A 20,432-nucleotide genomic window follows, 5' to 3' on the forward strand; every position below is an offset into this window, starting at 1 on the left:
TTTCAGTAGGAGCCAAGTCTCTCTGATACCTCTTCCTCTATGTAGGATTTTATCCCTGGCCTCAAGATCTGGTCTAAGTAATTCATACTCTTTTCATCAGCAAACATGCTTTTTAGATCCAAGAACTTTATTAGTTACTGTCTTATTAGATTTCACTTTGCTAACATACCCTTTTGGGGAAGGGAGTTATTTTGTTTTGCAGTTCTAGAGGACTATGACCATCATGATGAGGAAGATATGGAGTGAGGCATGATCGCAGAAAAAGAAGGCTGGCTGTGCTTCTATACCAAGGAAGCAGAAAGAATAGCAGTCAGATCTGTAGAGCCACATTCCCCTGCTTCTCCACACCAAGGCCAGTGGCCCACTACCTCCATTGAAGCTTGGTGGCTTCTATTAAGTGCACGTTTGAAACTTCTTTCTCTCTTATCTCTATATTCTGGCTAATTTTATATCCATTTGGCACAAATGTCTCCATAAAATCATGCTAAGGGCTAGCCTGTAGGGCACTTTTTAAATTAGTAATTGATGGGAAAGGCCCAATATTATTGGTGATCCCATCTCCAAGTACGTTGTCCTGGTTCTGTAAGAAAGCAGGCTAAGCAAGCCATGAGGATCAAGTAAGCAACACTCCCTATGAGCTCTGCATCGGCTCCTGCTTCTAGGATCCTGTCCTGATTTCCTTCAATGATGGACTGTGATTTGAAAGTGTGGGCCTTTCCTCCTCAACTTGCTTTTGATCATGGTGGGTCATCACAGCAGTATTAAGCTTGACTAGGAGAGCTACCATTGAAGGGTAGTACCATACAGAATAACTAAGAAGTTTTGGGGTTAATGGCTTTATTTTTGGAACATATTTATTAAATAATGTTCTGAGTTATTTGAAATTAAAAAATATCTTAAATATTCTTTATTATAATACTTGTAGGCTCAGCTAACAAGACATAATTTTAAAAATCAGAAACAATGGACATTTATAGCTAGTTCTCTCTTTATCTCTATGCATCAGACAGATTTTGATCATCACTGCCTTTTATTTTTGTGGTGAATAAACTCATATTAAAATACTCATTCATGTGATGTTAATTATTTTAGGGTACAAGTTATTTAGTAAAGTGTTCCTTATATGTATTCCTCTAGAACAATGTTTCTCAAACTATGGGTTGCGCCCCCTTTGGGAGTCACATATGAGATATTTACATTACAGTTCATAACTGTAGCAAAATTACACTTATGAAGTAGCAACAGAATAATTTTATAGTTGGAGGTAACCATAACACAAGGAACTGTATTAAAGGAGCATTAAGAAGGTTGAAAACCACTGCTCTAGATGGACAAATTAATTCAGCTTGTAAGAATAGCTAATTTCTTTCTTTCCAGAGACCTTCTTTATCATAGCAGCAGATGTAATTCAGGACTGTTTTATCAGAATCATAGAACCCTACAGAGGGTTTTTGGAACACACAGATGTGATGTCTCCATCAAATCCTACCCATCAGAGCTCAGGGCACCCCATGGAAGAGGAGGTGGAAAGAGTGTAAAGGCCAGAGGGGATGGAGGACACCAGGAGAGCAAGACCTCTAAATCACCATGAGCAGAGCTCGTAGGAACTCAGAGAGACTGAAGCAACACGCTCAGCACCCAGAGGTCTGCACCAAGTCCTCTGAGTGTGTGTGTGGCTTCTAGTTCAGTGTCTCTATGGGACTCCTGAGTGTGTGAAAGAGGGGGTCTCTGATTCTTGTACTTTTTCTTGGACCCTTTTCTTTTGTTTATTTGCTCTGTCCAACTTTGATGTGATAGTTTTTGTTTTATCTTATTCTATTGTATTTTTGTTATGTTTTTGATGTAATCTCTTAGAAGCCTATTCTTTTCTAATGAGAAACAGAAAGGAAGTGGATCCAGATGGGAAGGAAGCTGGGGAGGAACTTAGAGGACTAGAGGAGGGGAAACTGTAACCAGGATATACTGTATGAGAAGAGAATATTTTTAACAAAAGCGGGAAAATTTAAAAAATGAAAGTAAATAAAACCATTAATATTAAGTAATACTAGATGAGAAATAAGTTATTTTCCTTCCAAGTCATATGACCCACATCATAATTGAGCCGAATACCTATTGATCAATCAAAAAAAAAACAGTGTAACTTGATTAAAATATAATTTCCGTGGGCGCATTAAGAAATGATTCATGTATGAATGTTGAGTCTATTGCTACTGCCTTTGCGGGACTGATGTAAAGTCAGAAAGAGAAAATATGAACACGTTGATCAGGTAACCTACTGAGAGTAAAAAATAGTACATATCTGAAAACAGAGAAAAAGAATGGCAGTTGTCTGCCGGCAGTGGTGGTGCACAACATTAATCCTAGCACTCAGGAGGCAGAGGGAGGTGGATCTCTGTGAGTTCGAGGACAGCCTGGCTTACAGAGTGAGTTACAGGACAGCCAGTGCCACAAAGAGAAACCTTGTCTCAAAAAAAAAAAAAAAAAAAAAAAGGAAAAAGAAGGATTTGTAGCTGTCCAATTCTGTCATCCAGGTCAGCTTGAAGTTCTCTTTTCTGCTGATTAGCTTGAAACTCCTCTGTACATTCTTTGGAGGAAAAGTTTTCCATAATGAAAGCAAAGAAAGGAAAGAAATGTGCAGTCATTCTAACTCAAGTATTGGGGGGGGGGGATGCAGATAAATAGCATTTGACCAATAGCAAAGACCAGTAAGAGGTAAGAGAACACTAAAGCATGTAGATCTCAGAGTCCATGTGTTCTCTTTAGCTTTTCTAATCTGAAAATCGTTTTAGAAATTATTAAATTAAAAATAGGACTTATTGATTTTTGAAACTGAGCATTCATTCTTAGATTGCTGATTTGTAAGTGAATGGCTCACCATAACCATGTGTGCACACAAAGTAAAGTAACAATATTAATTTGTCCAATCTGAGGGACTAGTTTGATCCCATGAATAGAAAAGTACCTTTTATCACTAAAACTTTAGGAAGGAGTCTGCATAGGTCTAAGCCACATAGGGCCCCAACACCAAGAGAAGTAGACACAGTGTCCTTTGCTAACCTGGAAAGTATCTCCAGTTGACAGCTGCTAGCAAAGGCAAAGTTAGTTTTCTCCAGTGGAGAAAGTTAGTTTTCTCACTGGGTATGCAACCCACCCAAAGGGCAAACTCCGTGAACAGCAGTAGGCGGCCATCACAAAATGAATGCAAAGGTATTTTTGGAGTTTTTGTTTTTTCTTAAAATGTTTTGTCTGGGCTTCCTTCCTTCCTTCCTTCCTTCCTTCCTTCCTTCCTTCCTTCCTTCCTTCCTTCCTTCCTTTCTTTCTTTCTTTCTTTCTTTCTTTCTTTCTTTCTTTCTTTCTTTCTTTCTTACCTTACAGTGTCCTTTGCTTACCTGTTAGAGTTTCTGATTTTGTGTTTTTATAAATGTGTGTTTCTCTATGGCTCTATGTGTTTCTTTGCTCTTTCTTTCACTCTTTTTTTCCCCTGTTTGTTTCTGGGTTTTTGTTGTCTGTTTTTTTTAGAGAGAGAGAGAGAGACAGAGAGAGAGAGAATGGATTTTGGTGGGTAGAGAGGGGGAATTTCTGGGGAAAGTTAGGGGAGAGGAAACTGATCAGAATATATTGCATAAAAGTATTTTCAATTAGAAGAATAGATACATTTAGGAAGTGAATTTTTGTAATTGGAAGATTTATTCAATTGCTTTTTAAATGCGTTTAAATGCCACACATACTTCTTACTGGTCTTGATGTGTGACAGCATTCCTGAGAAAGCACCTTACGGAAGGAAGTTATTTTGGTTCTCAGGTCTAGGTGCAGTGCATCATGGCAGGGAAAGCATAACTGTGGAAGCGGCTGGGAGCAGGTGGTTGCATGGTACCTGCGTCAGGAAGCACAGGGAAGAATGCTGGTGTGCGGTTCCCTTTCTTCTTTGTGTTCAGACCAGGACCCCAGCCCTGGGAATGGTGCTGTCCGCAGTTAAAGTTGAGTCTTCCTGCCTCAGTCAACATGAGCTATACCATCCTCCACAGACCTGCCCAAAGGCTAACACAATCTCAGTAATCCCTCCCTCTCAGATTCCCAGAAGCTAACTTAGTCTGGAGAATCTCTCATAGTCAGAGGCTTGTCTTCTAAGTGACTCTTGGTCTAAAGTAGATAGTATTAGCCATTATCCCACAGTAATGCTAAAGACGTTTCAGTTGCTGAACGACATGGAGAAGCGTATAGAACTCAGTATAAAATGTTAGTAAAGAAGTGAATTGTGGTTAGGAAAACAATGGGAAACAGATTGTGCTGGAGTTGGATGTGATGTGTTGGAAGTTTGTCACCATTCAGCCCTGCCACTTTTGAGGTAGATACAGAATCTCGCTATCACCATGTTTGGTACCACCTTGTGGATCCATTGAGTAGTCCTGTCTTCCTTAAGTGTTGCAAAGTGTCTTGATGGCACCCTACTCTTGCTCGTCTCTGGTAAATTATACAGAAGCCAGGGCAATCTTGGTAGGACGCAGGTGTGACATCACTCCTTGGCTCATAGGTCCTGGCAAATGGGAACCCTTCTTCCCCCAAATGAAAGCCAGAGCCTTTATAGTGGCATAGGAAAGTGTTTCCTGTCCTCTGATGTATTCCTTGCCCCTCCCTTTTGCCTTCTGCTTCAGTTTCTGCCTCAGCCAGTACACTTGCCCTTCCCTTTGACTGGAATGTTCCTTCTCTAGATGCCTGCTTTGCTTGCCTCCTTTTGCTTCAGGCCTACCTTGCCCCCTTGCTGAGACTTCTCTGACCATGCTTCTATGGCCTTTTTATACTTTTATTTTCCTCCTGACAGTTTTCACTCTTTCATATACTTTTTATTTTACTTCTTTGTTTCTAGTCTCCTGTCACTAAAATGTAAGTTAGCTTTCTGAAAGTGGGAACTGTGTTCTATCCATGATGTCTCCCTTTGTACATTGAATGTCGTAGTGGAAGTTCCATAAATATTTACTGAGTGAATGAATGTGCTGGAATAGAGGAAATAGAGCTGTAGGAGACCGGGGGTGGGGGTAGGGAGTCACAGGAGAAGCCTCAGAGTGTTAAGGAAGGAAAGAGCAGAAATGCCACAGATAATCACAGTAATAAGGTAGGCTGTTTGAATTTAGAGTTTAAAAGGAAAAGGTGAATTTAGGAAGAGCTGAATACAGATTGCTGAAGATTAGCAAGGAATGGGTATTTAAAGCAAATCAGGAACAACCAAATTCTTTTGTTTAAAAGTGAACTACAGAGTGGCAAGATGGCTCAGTCCTGTAAAAGTCTTTCTGCGCAAGCCCGCTGGCTGGTGTTCTTCCCCAGAACCAGCAAGGAGGTAGAATGAGAGAATTGATGTCAAAAAGTCATCTCTGACTCCACACATGTGCACATAGATTTTTCAGAGATTAAAACTTTGCTAGTCAGGTTTAACTTACATTTTTAATGTTTACGGGATGCTGTGCAAATTGCTTTCATGTACTATTTAATGTACAAAACCATGAGGCACTGCAGTAAGTACTATTCAAATCTGCCTTTGATACACAGAAAATGATGAGATGTGGGTGTGGTGGTTTGAATAAAAATGCTCCCCATAGGCCAATATATTGGAGTGAAGTGGTTGGTCAGCAGGGAGTGGTACTACATGACAGGGATTATGACATCTGGCCATGTTGGAGGAAGTGTGTTGGAGGGAAGGAGGTGGGCTTTGGGGCTTCAGAAGCCCAAGGTAGGCCTAGTGGCTTGCTCACTTCCTGCTGCCTGCCAGCTGGATGTAGTACAGTTACTCTCCAGCACCATGTCTCTCTGTGTCCCACCAGCTTCCCACAGCAATGGTAATAGACTAAACATCTGAACCTGTAAGCCAGGCCTAAATAAATGTTTTTCTTTATGAGTTTCCATGGTCATCGTGTCTCTTTACAGCAATAGAACCCAAATAAGACAGTGGATGAATCTCCATCCCACCCCAGGTAGTTGATAGAAAGAGTACACAGGACAAAAGGAAAGCAGTCCATATTTGCTGTCTAGCCCCATGTCATTTATTAAAAGCTTGAGTTATATGATTTAGTTGGCTTTTATTTTTAATGTATGTTTGGGAGTTTCTTAAATCAATTAGAAAAAGTTGTGATAAAGTTCAGAGTGCTAACCTGGTTTGTTGGCATTGGCCGGGGATAGTAGGTGTATTGTGTGAGGGCACAGCTTGCTCAGTTGCTAAAGCTTCATAGAGTTCCAGCTTTCGCATTCATTTTGAATCAGATTGTTTTCTAAGACAGCTATGAACAAACAATTCACCAATTTTCATTCACTCGAGATAGGTAATGCAATTTCTGATGAAATGTTTTCTATTCTTTTATCTTCTCTTATTTCTATGATTTGTCAGAATTTTGGTGTTTTATATTAATTCTGAAGTTAAGTAGTCCAGCTACTAAATGGCAACAGCTAGGGGAACATAGTACAATTAAACCAAGCTATATAGTTTTTGAATGAAGAGGAAGCCAGTCTGACTGATTTCAAGGCCCTTTAATTAAATCTGTCATTTTGTATGCTTTATTCAAAATATATTACCCCATTCTGAAAGGCCATTGTTAAGAGAGTGATATATTCCAAGAGCCTGGGTTTTTATATTTTTGATTTTACAACTCTGATGTGAATTACAGGTCTGTAGAACTATCTCCTCTGCCATCTTAATTTTCACTTAATAGTAGCAGACTTTGTACCATGTGAATCCATTATCTTCTCAGCTTGATTTATTTTAGTTCGTCTTGGACATTTCACCATGCAGTAAGAAAGAACTTAAGTGAATCAAGTTATGTATTTTATTTAGTAGAATCTATTCTCCTAAGCACGTCTGTTAAGGGGTGATATAATTTCAAAATTCTTGCAAAATTGTTTTATAAATTTTATAAAATTTTCATTGAATATTGTTTTCACAGGTTTCTAAAGGTGTGTGGATCTGAATTATTACGCCTCGAGTTATCTTGCAGTCACTTTCTTAATGAAACTTGCTTGGAGGTTATTTCTGAAATGTGTCCAAATCTACAAGACTTAAATCTCTCATCCTGTGATAAACTGCCGCCTCAGGCTTTCGGTCACATCGCCAAGTTACACGGCCTTAAGCGGCTCATTCTCTATCGTACAAAAGTAGAGGTAAGAATAACTCATTTGTGTTGTTCTTAATGAAGCATCCAGTTGAATATTTAGTTACCTTCAATTATTCATGTGGTTTCTCACTTCTAAAGCAAAGGTTAGGATGTCATCTGGATATGCTAGAATCATCAGAATTTAGCCGCTTCAAAGTTATAATATATTGTTAATTTAAATGATAAACTTTCAAGTGTTACCAATGTGATGCTTCTCATCCCAGGGAAAGAAATGAGTAGGGGTTGGGGAGTGAGTGAAGGGAATGATTTAGAGGAAGGGGCTGGCAAGTGCCATGCAGGAGGACTTTTACTTGGAGTTGGAGGAAGCAAAATGCATAGTATTAGAAGTAGCCATAGAGGTAAAATTAATGGCCCCAAATCTCATGTTAGTAAAACAGAATCTTGTCATATATATGCTTGCTTTCTTCACATACATTTGTTGGGCACCTTTCCAAGTGAGTACATGCTAGTTTCTGACTTTCCATTAATTGTATACTGTGTGTTGTACTATAGTTTACTAACCATTCTCCAAATGATCAAAATTTTATTTTTGTTGGCATGTCCATTTTATAAAATGTCTAACTAGTAACAGTCTCCTATATATGGTTTCCATCTTCTTGCTGTTGTCACTATGGGATGCTGATATTTCTGGATTAAAAGACAGATACTAAGATCCCATAATAAACAGCGACTTTGTTTACTTGTTTCTTCTCATCCAGACATATAGGCCTGCTTTGGTTCTTTGAGCATTCTTTCTTAATCCCAACACAGGGCTTTGTTCATCTCATTGTCTGCACTGTATTCCCAGCATATTACATTTCTTAGTAATTAGCAGAGTCATAGCTCATTTGCATTTTTAAGATGGCTTCTTGAACACTGACTAGAAGAAAACCTCTTTTCTTTTTGCATCTCTTGTATTACCCAGTTTTATTTCCTTTTTCATATCCCTGCAGTGCTCTAGTATGATTGATATTTTCCTGCTTGTATTCTGTCTCTTCACATTAGGGTACATAACTTTAGAGGTGGTGGTGAATATTGCCCTTCTTTTTCATTGCATTGTTTCCAGGCTCTAGAACAGAATTTGGTCAAGATTGACCATAAGCAATTATCTACTAAATGAGTGTATAAATGAACCCAGTACATTTCTTGAACTTGTAATCCCCAATGAAGTGGACCTTTACGTGTCTTGAGTGTTACTTGATCCAAGATATTGAGCATCTAAGATAAAAATACAGATCTCACTGGGTCATTATGAGTACTAAATTATGTGTAAGGTATTTATGCATTCCTAGAGAATATAAGCACTTATTCAAGGTCATGTAGCATTATCAGAGGAGTTTGTAGTGTAATGTTTTACTGTGAAGGAAAGGCTTCCTCGCTATTCTGCCCAATAGCTTTTTGTGTGACTATATACTTACGTATATACACTTATCAGGGGTTTCACTGAGACGTCCTTCCATTCCGTGTTGCTCTCTGATAGAGCTTCCCATCTGCTCATGGAGATCTGGTTTCATCTAAAGATACACTGTCGTTCTCCTCATTTAGCTCCCGAGTAGTTCTGGCTCCACTTACGTGTTGCATGTTACACATTCAGGTGCTAGTTTTCCCTTTCATTTAACTTTCACTGGTTATTATTAATATAGAAGGAAATTTGGGTCTTTAGATGTATTTTTCTCATATGTGTCCCTCTTACTGATTCATTTACAACTCTTGGACTTTATTATCTTATAGCTATATAATCAGGAAATTAATACTTTTTCTAGTTTTTGAAGTATTGCTTACTAGGTAGAATTTTGTAAATGTAGAATCATAGTTTTGACAGATTTGTCAGTGTTTTTCCTAATGCAATGGGAATCTCTAACTTTTCTTTTTTTAATCACATACCAAATATTTGACTGGACCTATCATTGGGTTCCATATAATTGGAACTTATGGTGAATTTAAACAGACATCTCATTCAGCAGGTGGTTTTAATTTGATCATCCTTATTTTAATTAAGAATATTATATGGAAATACAGTAAAATTTTGGGCCTCAGTTAACAGAATCCCTACATTGCTGGGTAATCCCTTTGTGGTTTGTTGTTTTTGGGTCTGGGTATTGAGCCCAGAGCCTTGGATGTGCAAAACACTCCCTCTACCACAGAGCTGTGCTCCCCACTCCCTCCATAAGTGTTAAAGTTAGTGCATAGCTAGGTTGGTTTCCTAGAATTTTGGAACCATATTATTTGGGTATGGATGTGGATGATCACTTCCTAGTTGTATGTCTTGAGATTATTATCTTCCAGTACTTCCCTTTTATAAACTAGAGACATACACCATCTTGAAAGGCTGTAAGGAGTGAATGTTTTAGTGCATGTAAGCATTTGCTACAGAGCTAGTTTCACAGTAAGATCTATTCTTATAGATGTTGGTTATGTATATTGTCTTCAGCGAGATCAGTTATGATCTTTTCCTTCTTAATCAGGCTTGGGCTATCTCAGTTAAGTAGAGTATTTATGAAATTGTTTCTTTGATTTGAATAAATGTGAATAATCAGAATGCACTTTAAAAACCATGTAGGCTTATGCCATTTTTAGTAACACATCTGAGTGGACACTTGATTTCATAGCAGATGTGGTGTATAGTTTTCCCCTGTAATTTATAGACATTGAATGTGTGGATAGGAGCTCTGATCAAATGCAGCTGGGATCAGTTTGGTGGAGATTGTTGAACTGGAATGTAAGAGGTGATCTGGAATCATAGGAAGAAGGCTATTCCAGTTATGATCCTGCCAGTGGTAGCCTTTGTGATCTAGAATAAGTCATTCACCCACCCTAAGACTTTTATTTGTAAAATGAGAAGGCTGTAAAGTATCACTTTAAAGATAGCCCATGTTTCAGTTGTCTGTGGAAAAATGAGCCATCATTTATGTGGCTGTAAAATTTTTAACTGTCAAAACTTTTTCTCTGCTGTCTTAAATCGTATTATCTATTCTGAAATGCCATGGTTTGTTACATCTACTGTATATAATATTTGCATACAACTTGTTGGTATGTATGTTTTATGCTATTGTGCTTGATAATTATATTTTATGTGACTGTATAGTTTAGATTAATAAACTATAGTTATTTTTAAAGACTTAAGCGAATATGTACTTTATTAGTCAGTGTACTGATAGCTTGAAACCTTCTGAATGAGATAATGCCTTTTAATTGTTTGTTTGTTTATATTTTCAGTGCCTTGCTTTTAAAAACTTTACGTAAAATTTTTGGATTTGAAAACTTTGTAATTCATTTGCATTGATCTTGGAAAGATTATTATCTTGCCTGATGATATAAGGAATTCAATAAGTAATAATAATTGCATAGTTATAGTGTTATTTTACTACACATTTCATTTATTATGAGCTTCCATGTTGGTTTCATAATATTTATATTTTATTGTTCCTACTCTGACTTCCTTAAGTTTATAATTCATTCATGTAAATGTTTTAAAGGACAAAACAATTATCAGTTACCAGAGTTTCTTTTACAATTTGTGAATTTCTTTCTTATTTGCCCACCTTTCAAACTTTGTAACAAGAATTATAGCCCTTGATATCCATTTCCTTCCTTCCTTCCTTCCTTCCTTCCTTCCTTCCTTCCTTCCTTCCTTCCTTCCTTCCTTCCTTCCTTCCTTCCTTCCTTCCTTCCTTCCTTCCTCCTCCCTCCCTCCCTCCCTCCCTCCCTCCCTCCCTCCCTCCCTCTCTCTCTCTCTCTCTCTCTCTCTCTCTCTCTCTTCTTCTTCCTCTACCTCCTCCTCTTAGTCTTTTCCACTTATCTCTCCCCGCAGGCCTCCAGAGATTTCAACCAAACATGACGTATCAAGTAATAGTAAGACTAGGCAAATAGCCTCATAAAAAGGCTGGAGAAGGCAATCCAGTAGGAGAGAAAGGGTTCCAAAAGTAGGCAAACAAGTCACAGGAAGCTCCTATTCCCACCTTCACAACCATAACAAATGCAGAGGACATCTGTCTGACTTATACACGCTCTGTCAAGTCAGTCTCTGTGAACTTTATGGTTCATTCCTGGTTTGTTCATTCTGGGGGCTGATTTCTTGTTATGTCTTGGTCCTTCTAATACCTCCGTTTTCATTTCTTTGACCTTAAGAAGAATTACAATATACTTAACTATTAAAGATGTCTTGAAAAAGAAAATAAGGTAAAACCAAACTTGCAGGACATCTTACATTGGTGATGATTTGTGGAAATAAACTTTTGAAATGTTGTATATTCATACAACCTAATTGTAAATAAATTATTAGTCAATGGTTTTCTTAAATTTACTTCAAGAAACTGATGGACTGTGGTTATGTTTGTAAAGTGATATAAGGGATTGAGATCTCCTATCATAAGAGTAGACAAACATACACACAGAGGGAGAAAGAGAGAGAGGAGGAGGGTCTGGATAGTACCAGTTCTACCTTTCTCCACTTGCTTAAATATTGATGTAAACCCATTCACTGTATGTATATATTATATAAAATTTAGATGGTTCTTCATCTTACCTCTTACCTACTTTTTGGTGATTCATCTGCTAAATTAACAATTTTTAATGTTTGTTTTATATATATAATGGGTTTACTTTTTTTAAGATCTATTTGTTATACAATATTCTGTCTGCATGTTTGCCTGCATGCCACAAGAGGGCATCAGATCTCATTAAAGATGGTTGCTGGGAATTGAACTTGGGATCTCTGGAAGAGTAGTCAATGATCTTAACCATCATTCCAGCCCCAGAATTGTTTTCATTAATCTGAAGTTCATGTACAATAAAATTTGAAGATGTTTCTGTTTTAGTGATATAAATGATAGGTTTAAAACTGAGAAAAACTTCCCCAGGAATGTTTACCTTTAATGCCTCTCACATATATTTAAGCTCTATTTGTGCTTTGCTTAATTTTGTTACTTCTTCATTTGGGGATCTCCAACAGATTCCTCCATGGACACTAAGTATACCTTGTGAAGAAGAGAAGGAGTTCTGTCAGCTGGCTTCTTTCCAGTTTGTCTGCAAGCCTATTCCTTATTAAGTAAAGCATTTGTCACTTCCTCCCTTCTACTCCAGCATCCTTTGAATGACCTGATGGTTAATGGTATTGGTGAATGATTAATGGTATTGGTGAATGGATAATGGTATTGGTTGATGGTTAATAGTGTTGGTAAATGGTTAATAGTGTTGTTGAATGACTAATGGTGTTGGTAAACGGCTAGTGGTGTTGGTTGATGGTTAATGGTGTTGGTGAATGGTTAATGGTTTTGGTGGATGGTTAATGGTGTTGGTGAATGGTTAATTTTGTTGGTGAATGGTTAATAGTGTTGATGAATTGCTAGTGGTGTTGGTGAATGGCTAGTGGTGTTGGTGAATGGCTAGTGGTGTTGGTGAATGGCTAGTGGTGTTGGTGAATGGCTAGTGGTGTTGGTGAATGGCTAATGGTGTTGGTGAATGGCTAATGGTGTTGGTGAATGGAAATAAGCAGATAAAGACGGCAGTAAGGGGACTGACCTCTCTTACCTCTCTACATAATCATCATCAGCATGTTCTAATGTCTGGATCTGATTTTAAATGTACCTCATTGCCTTGAAGATATATATATGAGGGAAAAAAAGGATGAAACTGAGGTTTTTTAGAGAGACTGTTTTGTTTTTAAAGGGCCATAATTTTCACAGTGCCTTGTTTAATTTCTTAATTTTCACTATGAAGCCCAGGCTGTTCTTGAACCCCCTGGGCTCTAGCTGTCTTTTTGCCTCCATCTCCTGAGTGACTGGGATTACAGGTATATTCCACTGTGCTACCTCAACCTTTACACTTGAAATAAAAAATAAGAAAATATCAATGTTACAGGGTATTGACTCTGTTGTGGAGTATTGATGCTACATATCAAATTATGATACAATAAAGTTATATTTTATATTTCTATGTAATTCATATTAGTAAATATAGTATGCTTGTGTAATTTTGTAAAACTTAAGTCTGTGTATAACAAACAAAGACTTAAAGGGATTTGAAGACATGTTTTAGTTCTAAAGTTTGAAAAATTTTGGAATGCATCCTGTTTGTTTTGCCAGACACTGTGTACTGATATTTACCTCTGACCATTCCAGCGAGAGTAGGCAGTGTTTCCATTTCATAAATTTATTAAAATTTCAGAAGATATGGCCCAGAAGAATTTTTACATTCATTTTTTGAATCTAGGTCTGCTCTCCATGGTTATATAATTAAATTTGTAACAATATATAAGATCATAGAAAAATTGCTCTAAAAACCTGGCGGCTTCTGTTGAAAATAACAAAATCTCTTTACCACATATTTCTGTTCTGATTTGTGCATCAGGGGTGTCTTGCAGATAAGTCCTGTGCATTCCCAGAGCAGTCTGAGTTACTGTTAACAGTCTGAGCCTGTTTACACTTTTGAGAATGGAATGGCAGACAGCTCAGTAAGGATGCCATCCTGTCGCTTAGCAGCAGGCGAGAAAACCAAGAGTGTTTTTAAAAGTTGGAGTTTTAAATGGAACACCTGCATCCAGTTTTGATTGCCTCACTTCAAGAATGATAGAGCATAAATTGAAAGAATCTGAGGAAGTGAAAAAACTGATTATAGGTTTTGTGGGGGACTAGTATATGTCAGTAATCCACAAGTATAGTTCAGCAGCTGTTTACCGGCCTGCTAGGCTGTGTCAACAGTTTCTAGGGCCCCTTGACTACATCTTGATGAACTAGCATGTAACAAAAGTTGTTGGTCTTTCCTTCTGTTGATGAACAGTGTACCTCTCTTCTTTTTCATGTGCCTCTTTAATCTGCAAAGTAAAACTTCATACCAGCCTATTGGTGAAAGCTTTTTAACAAAAGACATGAATTGTCTATTGAAAGCAGTATGTTTTCATTTGCTACCATGAATTCATTTTCTGACATGCAGATATGGTGGTCTCTTTACTGCTTTTTTACCTGATTAAAAAAAAAAAAACCTTTAATTCCAGCACTTGGGAGGCAGAGACGCACGGATCTCTGTGAGTTCAAGGTTAGCCTGGTCTTCAACAGCTGTAGGTTCCAGGACAGGCTCCAAAGCTATGGAGAAACCCTGTCTCAACAACAAGAACAAAATATCCTCACCATATTGTGTGCTGGTAGGCACAGTGCAACTAGCAAACAGACACAGTAAGGGACTAGCCTCTTGTTAACCATTTGAGGTGGCATTCTTTGGGAAGATTAGGGTGGAATGTGAGAACGTAAATCCTGGTCCCACTTTCAGTTTACTCTGCTGCTATGATGAAACACTGACCAAAAGCAACTTGGGTAGGAAAGGGTTTGTTTGGCTTACACATCCCATTCACAGTCCCTCATTGAGAGAAGTTAGGGCAGGAACTTGACAGAATCTAGATTCACCTGGAAGATGATAGTCTGGAGGCGGCTGTGGAGGGTTATCTCGAGTCAATTGAGGTGGGAAGAGCCACCCACTGCAGGTGGTGCCATTCCCTGGCCGGGATCCTGAACTAAAGTGGAGAAAAAGAACTGAGCAGAGCAGCATTCATCCTCTGCTTCCTGATTGTGGATTTTTTTTAACCAGCTATTTGTACTTCTTGCTGCCTTGACTTACCTGCTGTCTTAGGGCTTCTGTTCTGTTCCGTTCACAGTGACCGAGAGAAGGAGTTTATTTCAGCTTACACTTTCAGGTGACATTCCATCACTGAGGGAAGTCAGGACCTGAACTCAAGCAGGGCAGGAATCTGGAAGCAAGAACTGCAGCAGAAAGCATGGAGGAGTCCAGGTGGTGGTGGTGCACGCCTTTAATCCCAGCACTCGGGAGGCAGAGGCAGGCGGATCTCTGTGAGTTTGAGACCAGCCTGGTCTACAAGAGCTAGTTCCAGGACAAGCTCAAAAAAAATCACAGAGAGTATGGGTGCACCCCTCGCGGTCCTGAGTTCCTTGCTTGTGCTCTCTCTCCTTCTGCTCCTGATTTGGACCTTGAGATTTCAGTTCGGTGCTCCAATGTGGGTCTCTGTCTCTGTCTCCTTTCATCGCCTGATGAAGTTTAATATTCAGGAGGATGCCTATATGATTTTCTTTGGGTTCTCCTTCTTATTTAGCTTCTCTAAGAACCCGAATTATAGGTTCAATGTTTTTTATTTATGGCTAGAAACCAAATATGAGTGAGAACATCCCATGTTCCTCTTTTTGGGTCTGGCTTACCTCACTCAGGATGGTGTTTTCTATTTCCATCCATTTGCCTGCAAACTTCAAGAAGTCCTTGTTTTTTACTGCTGAGTAGTACTCTAATATGCACCCATACACTGAGACAATGGGGATGTTCTATCAGGAACTCACCAAGGCCAGCTGGCCTGGGTCTGAAAAAGCCTGGGTCAAAACCGGTCTCGCTGAACATAGCGGACAAGGAGGACTACTGAGACTTCAAGAACAATGGCAATGGGTTTTTGATTCTACTGGACCTATTGGTTTCGTGGGAGCCTAGGCAGTTTCGTGGATGCTCACCTTACTAGACCTGGATGGAGGTGGGTGGTCCTTGGACTTCCCACAGGGCAGAGAACCCTGATTGCTTTTTGGGCTGACGAGGGAGGGGGACTCGATTGGGGGAGGGGGAGGGAAAGGGGAGGCAGCGGTGGGGAAGAGACAGAAATCTTTAATAAATTAATTAATTAATTAAAAAATAGTAGGAATACAAAAAAAAAGCTGAATATAAAAAAAAATCACAGAGAAACCCTGTCTCGAAAAAAAAAAAAGTCATGGAGGAACTCTGCTTGCTGTGTCTTGCTCCTCATGGCTGCTAAGCCTGCTTTCTTAGACAGCTCAAGACCACTTGCTCAGAGAGCACCACCCACAGTGATCTGGGTCCTCTTTCATAAACCATTAATCAAGAAAATGTCCCACAAGCCTGTCCACAGACCAGTCTAGTGGGGGCATTTTCTCAACTGTGATTCCCTCTTCTCAAATGACTCTGACTTGTGTCAATTAACAAAAAATTAACCAGGGCCCCAGCCTGGTAGATTCCATCCTTGAACTGAGAGTCAGAAAAAAACAAAACAAAACAAAAACAAACAAACAAACAAAAAAACTCACAAACTTTCTCCATTATGTTACTTTTATCATAGTAACAGAAAAAGAAATTAAAGTACCCATTCTGTCATTGGTATGTCTTTAGGGTAAATAAATGATAAGATTTGTTTGATAAGGATGGAAGGACATTGAGAGTAAAATGAATTAAAGTTCTTAAGGCAGCATAAAAGAGGTTGGTGTCTTTATTGGTGCATATTGGTTGTATAAAACAATGGATTATGACATTTTCATGCATACATGTTTTGTACTCTGATAAACACCATTGCTCCATTACCCTCCCTTGTCCCTGTCCCCACTGGTCCCCTTTCTCATAGTTCATCTTCTATTTTAATGTGTATTTTTTAAAACCTAGATTATGGATATGAGAGAACAGGTCTTTCTGAATCTGTCTAATTTATAACCATAATTTCTAGCTCCATCCATTTACGTGCAAATTTTACTCTTCTTTATGGTTGAATAATACTATATTATAAATATGTACCACATTTTTTTCCCTTCAGCTTGTGGTGATTATCCTGGCAGATTTCATAACCTGGCCCTTGTGGCTTATTGTCTGTCACGCAGCACCCATTAATTGCATTTACCTGAGCTATTCCTGTAGGTGTGAGACCTTATGAGACTTCTCTCTAACCTGGCTGGCATGTTGATGATTGGTGTCATTATATAGGTCTTATTTAGTTGACCATATTGGTGAGATTCCATGGCTGAAGCTTTCTTACCAAATATCGAAGATACTACATCACAGCAGACACGTGGGCCTCTAGCGCTTCGATCTTTCTGTCCCCTCTTCCATGATACTCACTGAGCCGTAGGTGAAGGAGTTGTGTTGTAGATGTATCAGTTGGAGTTGGGTACCAACAGTCAGTTGTCTGCATTTTGACTGTTGTTGATTTCTGTTGTAGTCCCCATCTGCTGCAGAATGAGGGAGGAGAGCTCCCTTTATTTGTGAGTATTTGAAATGCAGTTAGAAAGTATACTGGTTTAACAAGGTGACAGTGCTAGGTTCTTCTCCATGATCTCACCAGTCACAGGTAGTTGGCTGTTGAAATAAGAGCGGCGGGGCTGCGTCCCCAACACCCCGGCCGCTTGGCTAGCTCATGCCCGAAATAACAACACACAAACTGTATTCTGTTAAACACTGCTTGGCCCGGCTAGTTCCAGCTTCTTATTGGCTAGCTCTTACATATTGGTTTTCTAATAATGTGTGTAAGCACCCCAAGGTGCGCTTACCGGGAAGATTCTAGCCTATGTCCATCTTGGGTTGGAGCTTCATCGTGTGTGCCTCAGAGATCAGAGCTATCAGGAGAGCGGAGCATGGCATCTCTGCTCTAGAGAGCAGAGCTGTCGGGTCTCTCCGGGAGCAAAGCAGAGTCTGACCTCACTTCCTCTTCCCCCTGTTTACTCCTCCCACCTATCTTTTAACCTATCAGGGCCAGCAGTTTCTTTATTGCTTAACCAATGAAATCAACAGATTGATATGACACTCCCACATCAGTTGGCTAGGTTTTCAATGCTGTTTTGTGACATCTTAACAAAGAGGAAAGAAGTGCTTTCAGGAGATAAAGAAAGTCGTTAGCCTATCTTAGCTGGGCCTCATTTCGATGGATAGTATCAAACAATGTGTGTTTCAGATTCTTCTTTTAAGTTTCTGTGACAGCCTGTTATCCTTTGATAAAAACATGATTTACATTTTCAGTGAGGATATTAACAAACCCATTCAGCAGCTAACCATATCATTTTTACTGCAGTTTTCCGATTTCTTCCATGTGAGTTGTAAATAAATTGATCAGTTTACTCATCTATAACGTAAGATAAATTCAAGTATTTATGGGAAGTATATGGTATTACTATACCATGGTAGGATAAGTCCTGATGGGAGAGGGTTGAGCAAGACAGAGGTGTAGATGTGTAGTCCTAGATTGTGCTCCTTTATACATACGGGTTATTGGAATGTGGCAAGCATCTGAACTTTGTACTGAAATTGGAACCTAAAGCTAAAATTCTGAGTCTCTGGTTTAGAGCGACTAAAGTTACAGTACCTATACTTAGGTTTAGAGAACATTCTTTCCCCACCAAAGGTCTGAGTAAGATTTGTTTATATCATTTATGATCTTTAACCCTTTTAAGAAGAAGTCTAACTTTTCCACCACAGTATTGATTGATCTTAAAATTCAGTTTGTAAAGACAGTATTTTCAAGTTGTGATTATGTTGCAGATCTGAAGTCTATAAAGAGAATAATTTATAGTAGATAGCTTATGGGAAATCTATTAAATAAATTTAAATAATCTAGAATAATGATTGCTTCTGTGTATAGATAGTTTGAAGTACTCAAAATAGTTCTTAAGAGACTTTAAGTTTTCCCTTCTTCAGATTTACTGATTTGGCACTCAGAGATAAAAAAATGTTCATAGAAATTCACATGTATGCCTGTATTTTAAGATAAGTGACTGTGTTCTGAGGATTTCGTCAAAAATATCTACATGTACATTTATGAATTTTTATTTGGTGAATATACTTTAATAAAATCCAAATTTATTACTTGGAGATATTGCCCTGAAGTGTTTGGAAGATATTATTATCAGTGAAATAATTTTTTTGTGATCATGAGTGTCATTAGTCCGTATTTTAGGTTCTGTCTGTAATGTATAAAATTGTTAAATGCCCCTTTTTAATATGCTTTCTAGGAATCATGTTTTAGAGTAGAGAATATTGATTTGGAATCCTGTCTTGCAATATTCTGTATATAATTGGAGGTTTCATTTGTTATTACAAATAAGTAACAATTAATTTTTAACACCAAGCTAAAAAACGGGGGGTGCCAACTAGTTATAACAGTTATAAGTCTGTGCTACCATATGTAAGAAAACAAGTGTACCAACCACATTGATTGTGAAATGTGCATGATATCCTTAGGTAACTCTACTTATCCATAAATCTAGACTTTCTAAAAGTTATCTAAGTATAAATGTCATAATTTCAAGTGTTTTTGCTTAGCACTTTAGAAGTCTAGAGGGTGAGAAGTGGCAAAGTGTATAGGTGCCATTTCTTAAAAGACTATCAGTGAAGATTTGAATTTATGCCTTCTTTTGCCTATTAATAAATTACTTTGTAACAGAAAAGTGTTAGTAATAGTCCTCTGTAACCACATGAGACTTCATACTGACTTAAACCAAAATTTCATGTCTATTCACTGTTCTTTGACCTGTCAACACTCTTCCTGAAGTTGTGTTTTCTGCATCTGACCACTTGGGGGCCCCACTGAGAATATTGCTAGAAAAACTGCTAGAAAACTGCTAGAAAAACAAAGAGAGGTGGCGTTGGGCAGAGGCTAGAGAAGGAGCCTTCACCAGTTGTGAGAGCTGGAATGTGGGATTTGGTTTGATTTCTTCACAGTATGGCGCTTCCGCCCTATGAGTAGACATTCAGGGTTTTTGCCTGAGTGTTTTTTGCTTTTCTCTCTATTTACAATCTTTTACAGTACATTGCCATTGACTGCTTTACTTTGTAGCTTACCAACAGTCATGTGATCTACATGAATATTTGATTACATATTTGTTCTTATAATGTGGTACTAGGTTATGAAACTCTTTTGATAGACTTGTTGACTTATTACCAATACTGGTCCATTAGATTCTGAAGCTGCTGAATAGGTTGGGTAGATTTTTAGGAAGTGTAGACAAATTCTGTCTTTTCTGAACTTATATTCTACTAGACAGCATTACTTTCCTAGAGTCTTGGCTTGATCATTATGCAGAAAACATGGTTCCAATCACTTCTTAGCATATTCCTTCTCAAAGCAATTTGACTCAGACATGAAAATTATAAACTCATTTAAAAGTGAATATGCTGCCTTGCATTCTTAAAGCTACTATTTAAATTATTTAAAATTATATGTGCTTCTATTGAGTTAAATTTGCAGAAGTAACCAATAGAATTTGTGGACTTAGAATACTAAAGGGTACTTAGAGTCTTAAAAAAAAGTTTTGTAAAACTTTTTACTGTTGAGTATCTTTTCTGTTTGTTTTTATTTTGTTTTGTTGTGTCAGGGTTTCTGTTTGTTTCTTTGTTTTCTGAGACAGGGTTTTACTGACTATCTTAGATCTCACTCTGTATACCAGGTTGGCCTCAAACTCACAGAGGTCCACCTACCTTTGCTTCCCAAGTTCTAGAGTTAAAGGCATGCCACCACCACCTGGCAAATGTCTCTTTTTAATA

General features: G+C 38.3%; 1 protein-coding gene across 2 annotated transcripts in view; it reads left to right on the forward strand.

Moving 5' to 3' along the window:
* Fbxl4 (F-box and leucine rich repeat protein 4) overlaps positions 1-20,432 on the forward strand; it is a 74,147-nt gene that overhangs the window by 35,050 nt on the left and 18,665 nt on the right. For both annotated transcript variants that reach the window (XM_050144950.1, XM_050144951.1), the window contains exon 6: positions 6,927-7,140. In XM_050144950.1, the coding sequence (XP_050000907.1) occupies positions 6,927-7,140 (214 nt within the window). The remainder of the gene's footprint in view (positions 1-6,926; positions 7,141-20,432) is intronic.

The sequence above is a fragment of the Alexandromys fortis genome, unplaced genomic scaffold (assembly GCF_014885135.2).
Source record: "Alexandromys fortis isolate MF-2015 unplaced genomic scaffold, M_Fortis_MF-2015_v1.1 scaffold_2_1_26212458, whole genome shotgun sequence".
NCBI lineage: Eukaryota > Metazoa > Chordata > Mammalia > Rodentia > Cricetidae > Alexandromys > Alexandromys fortis.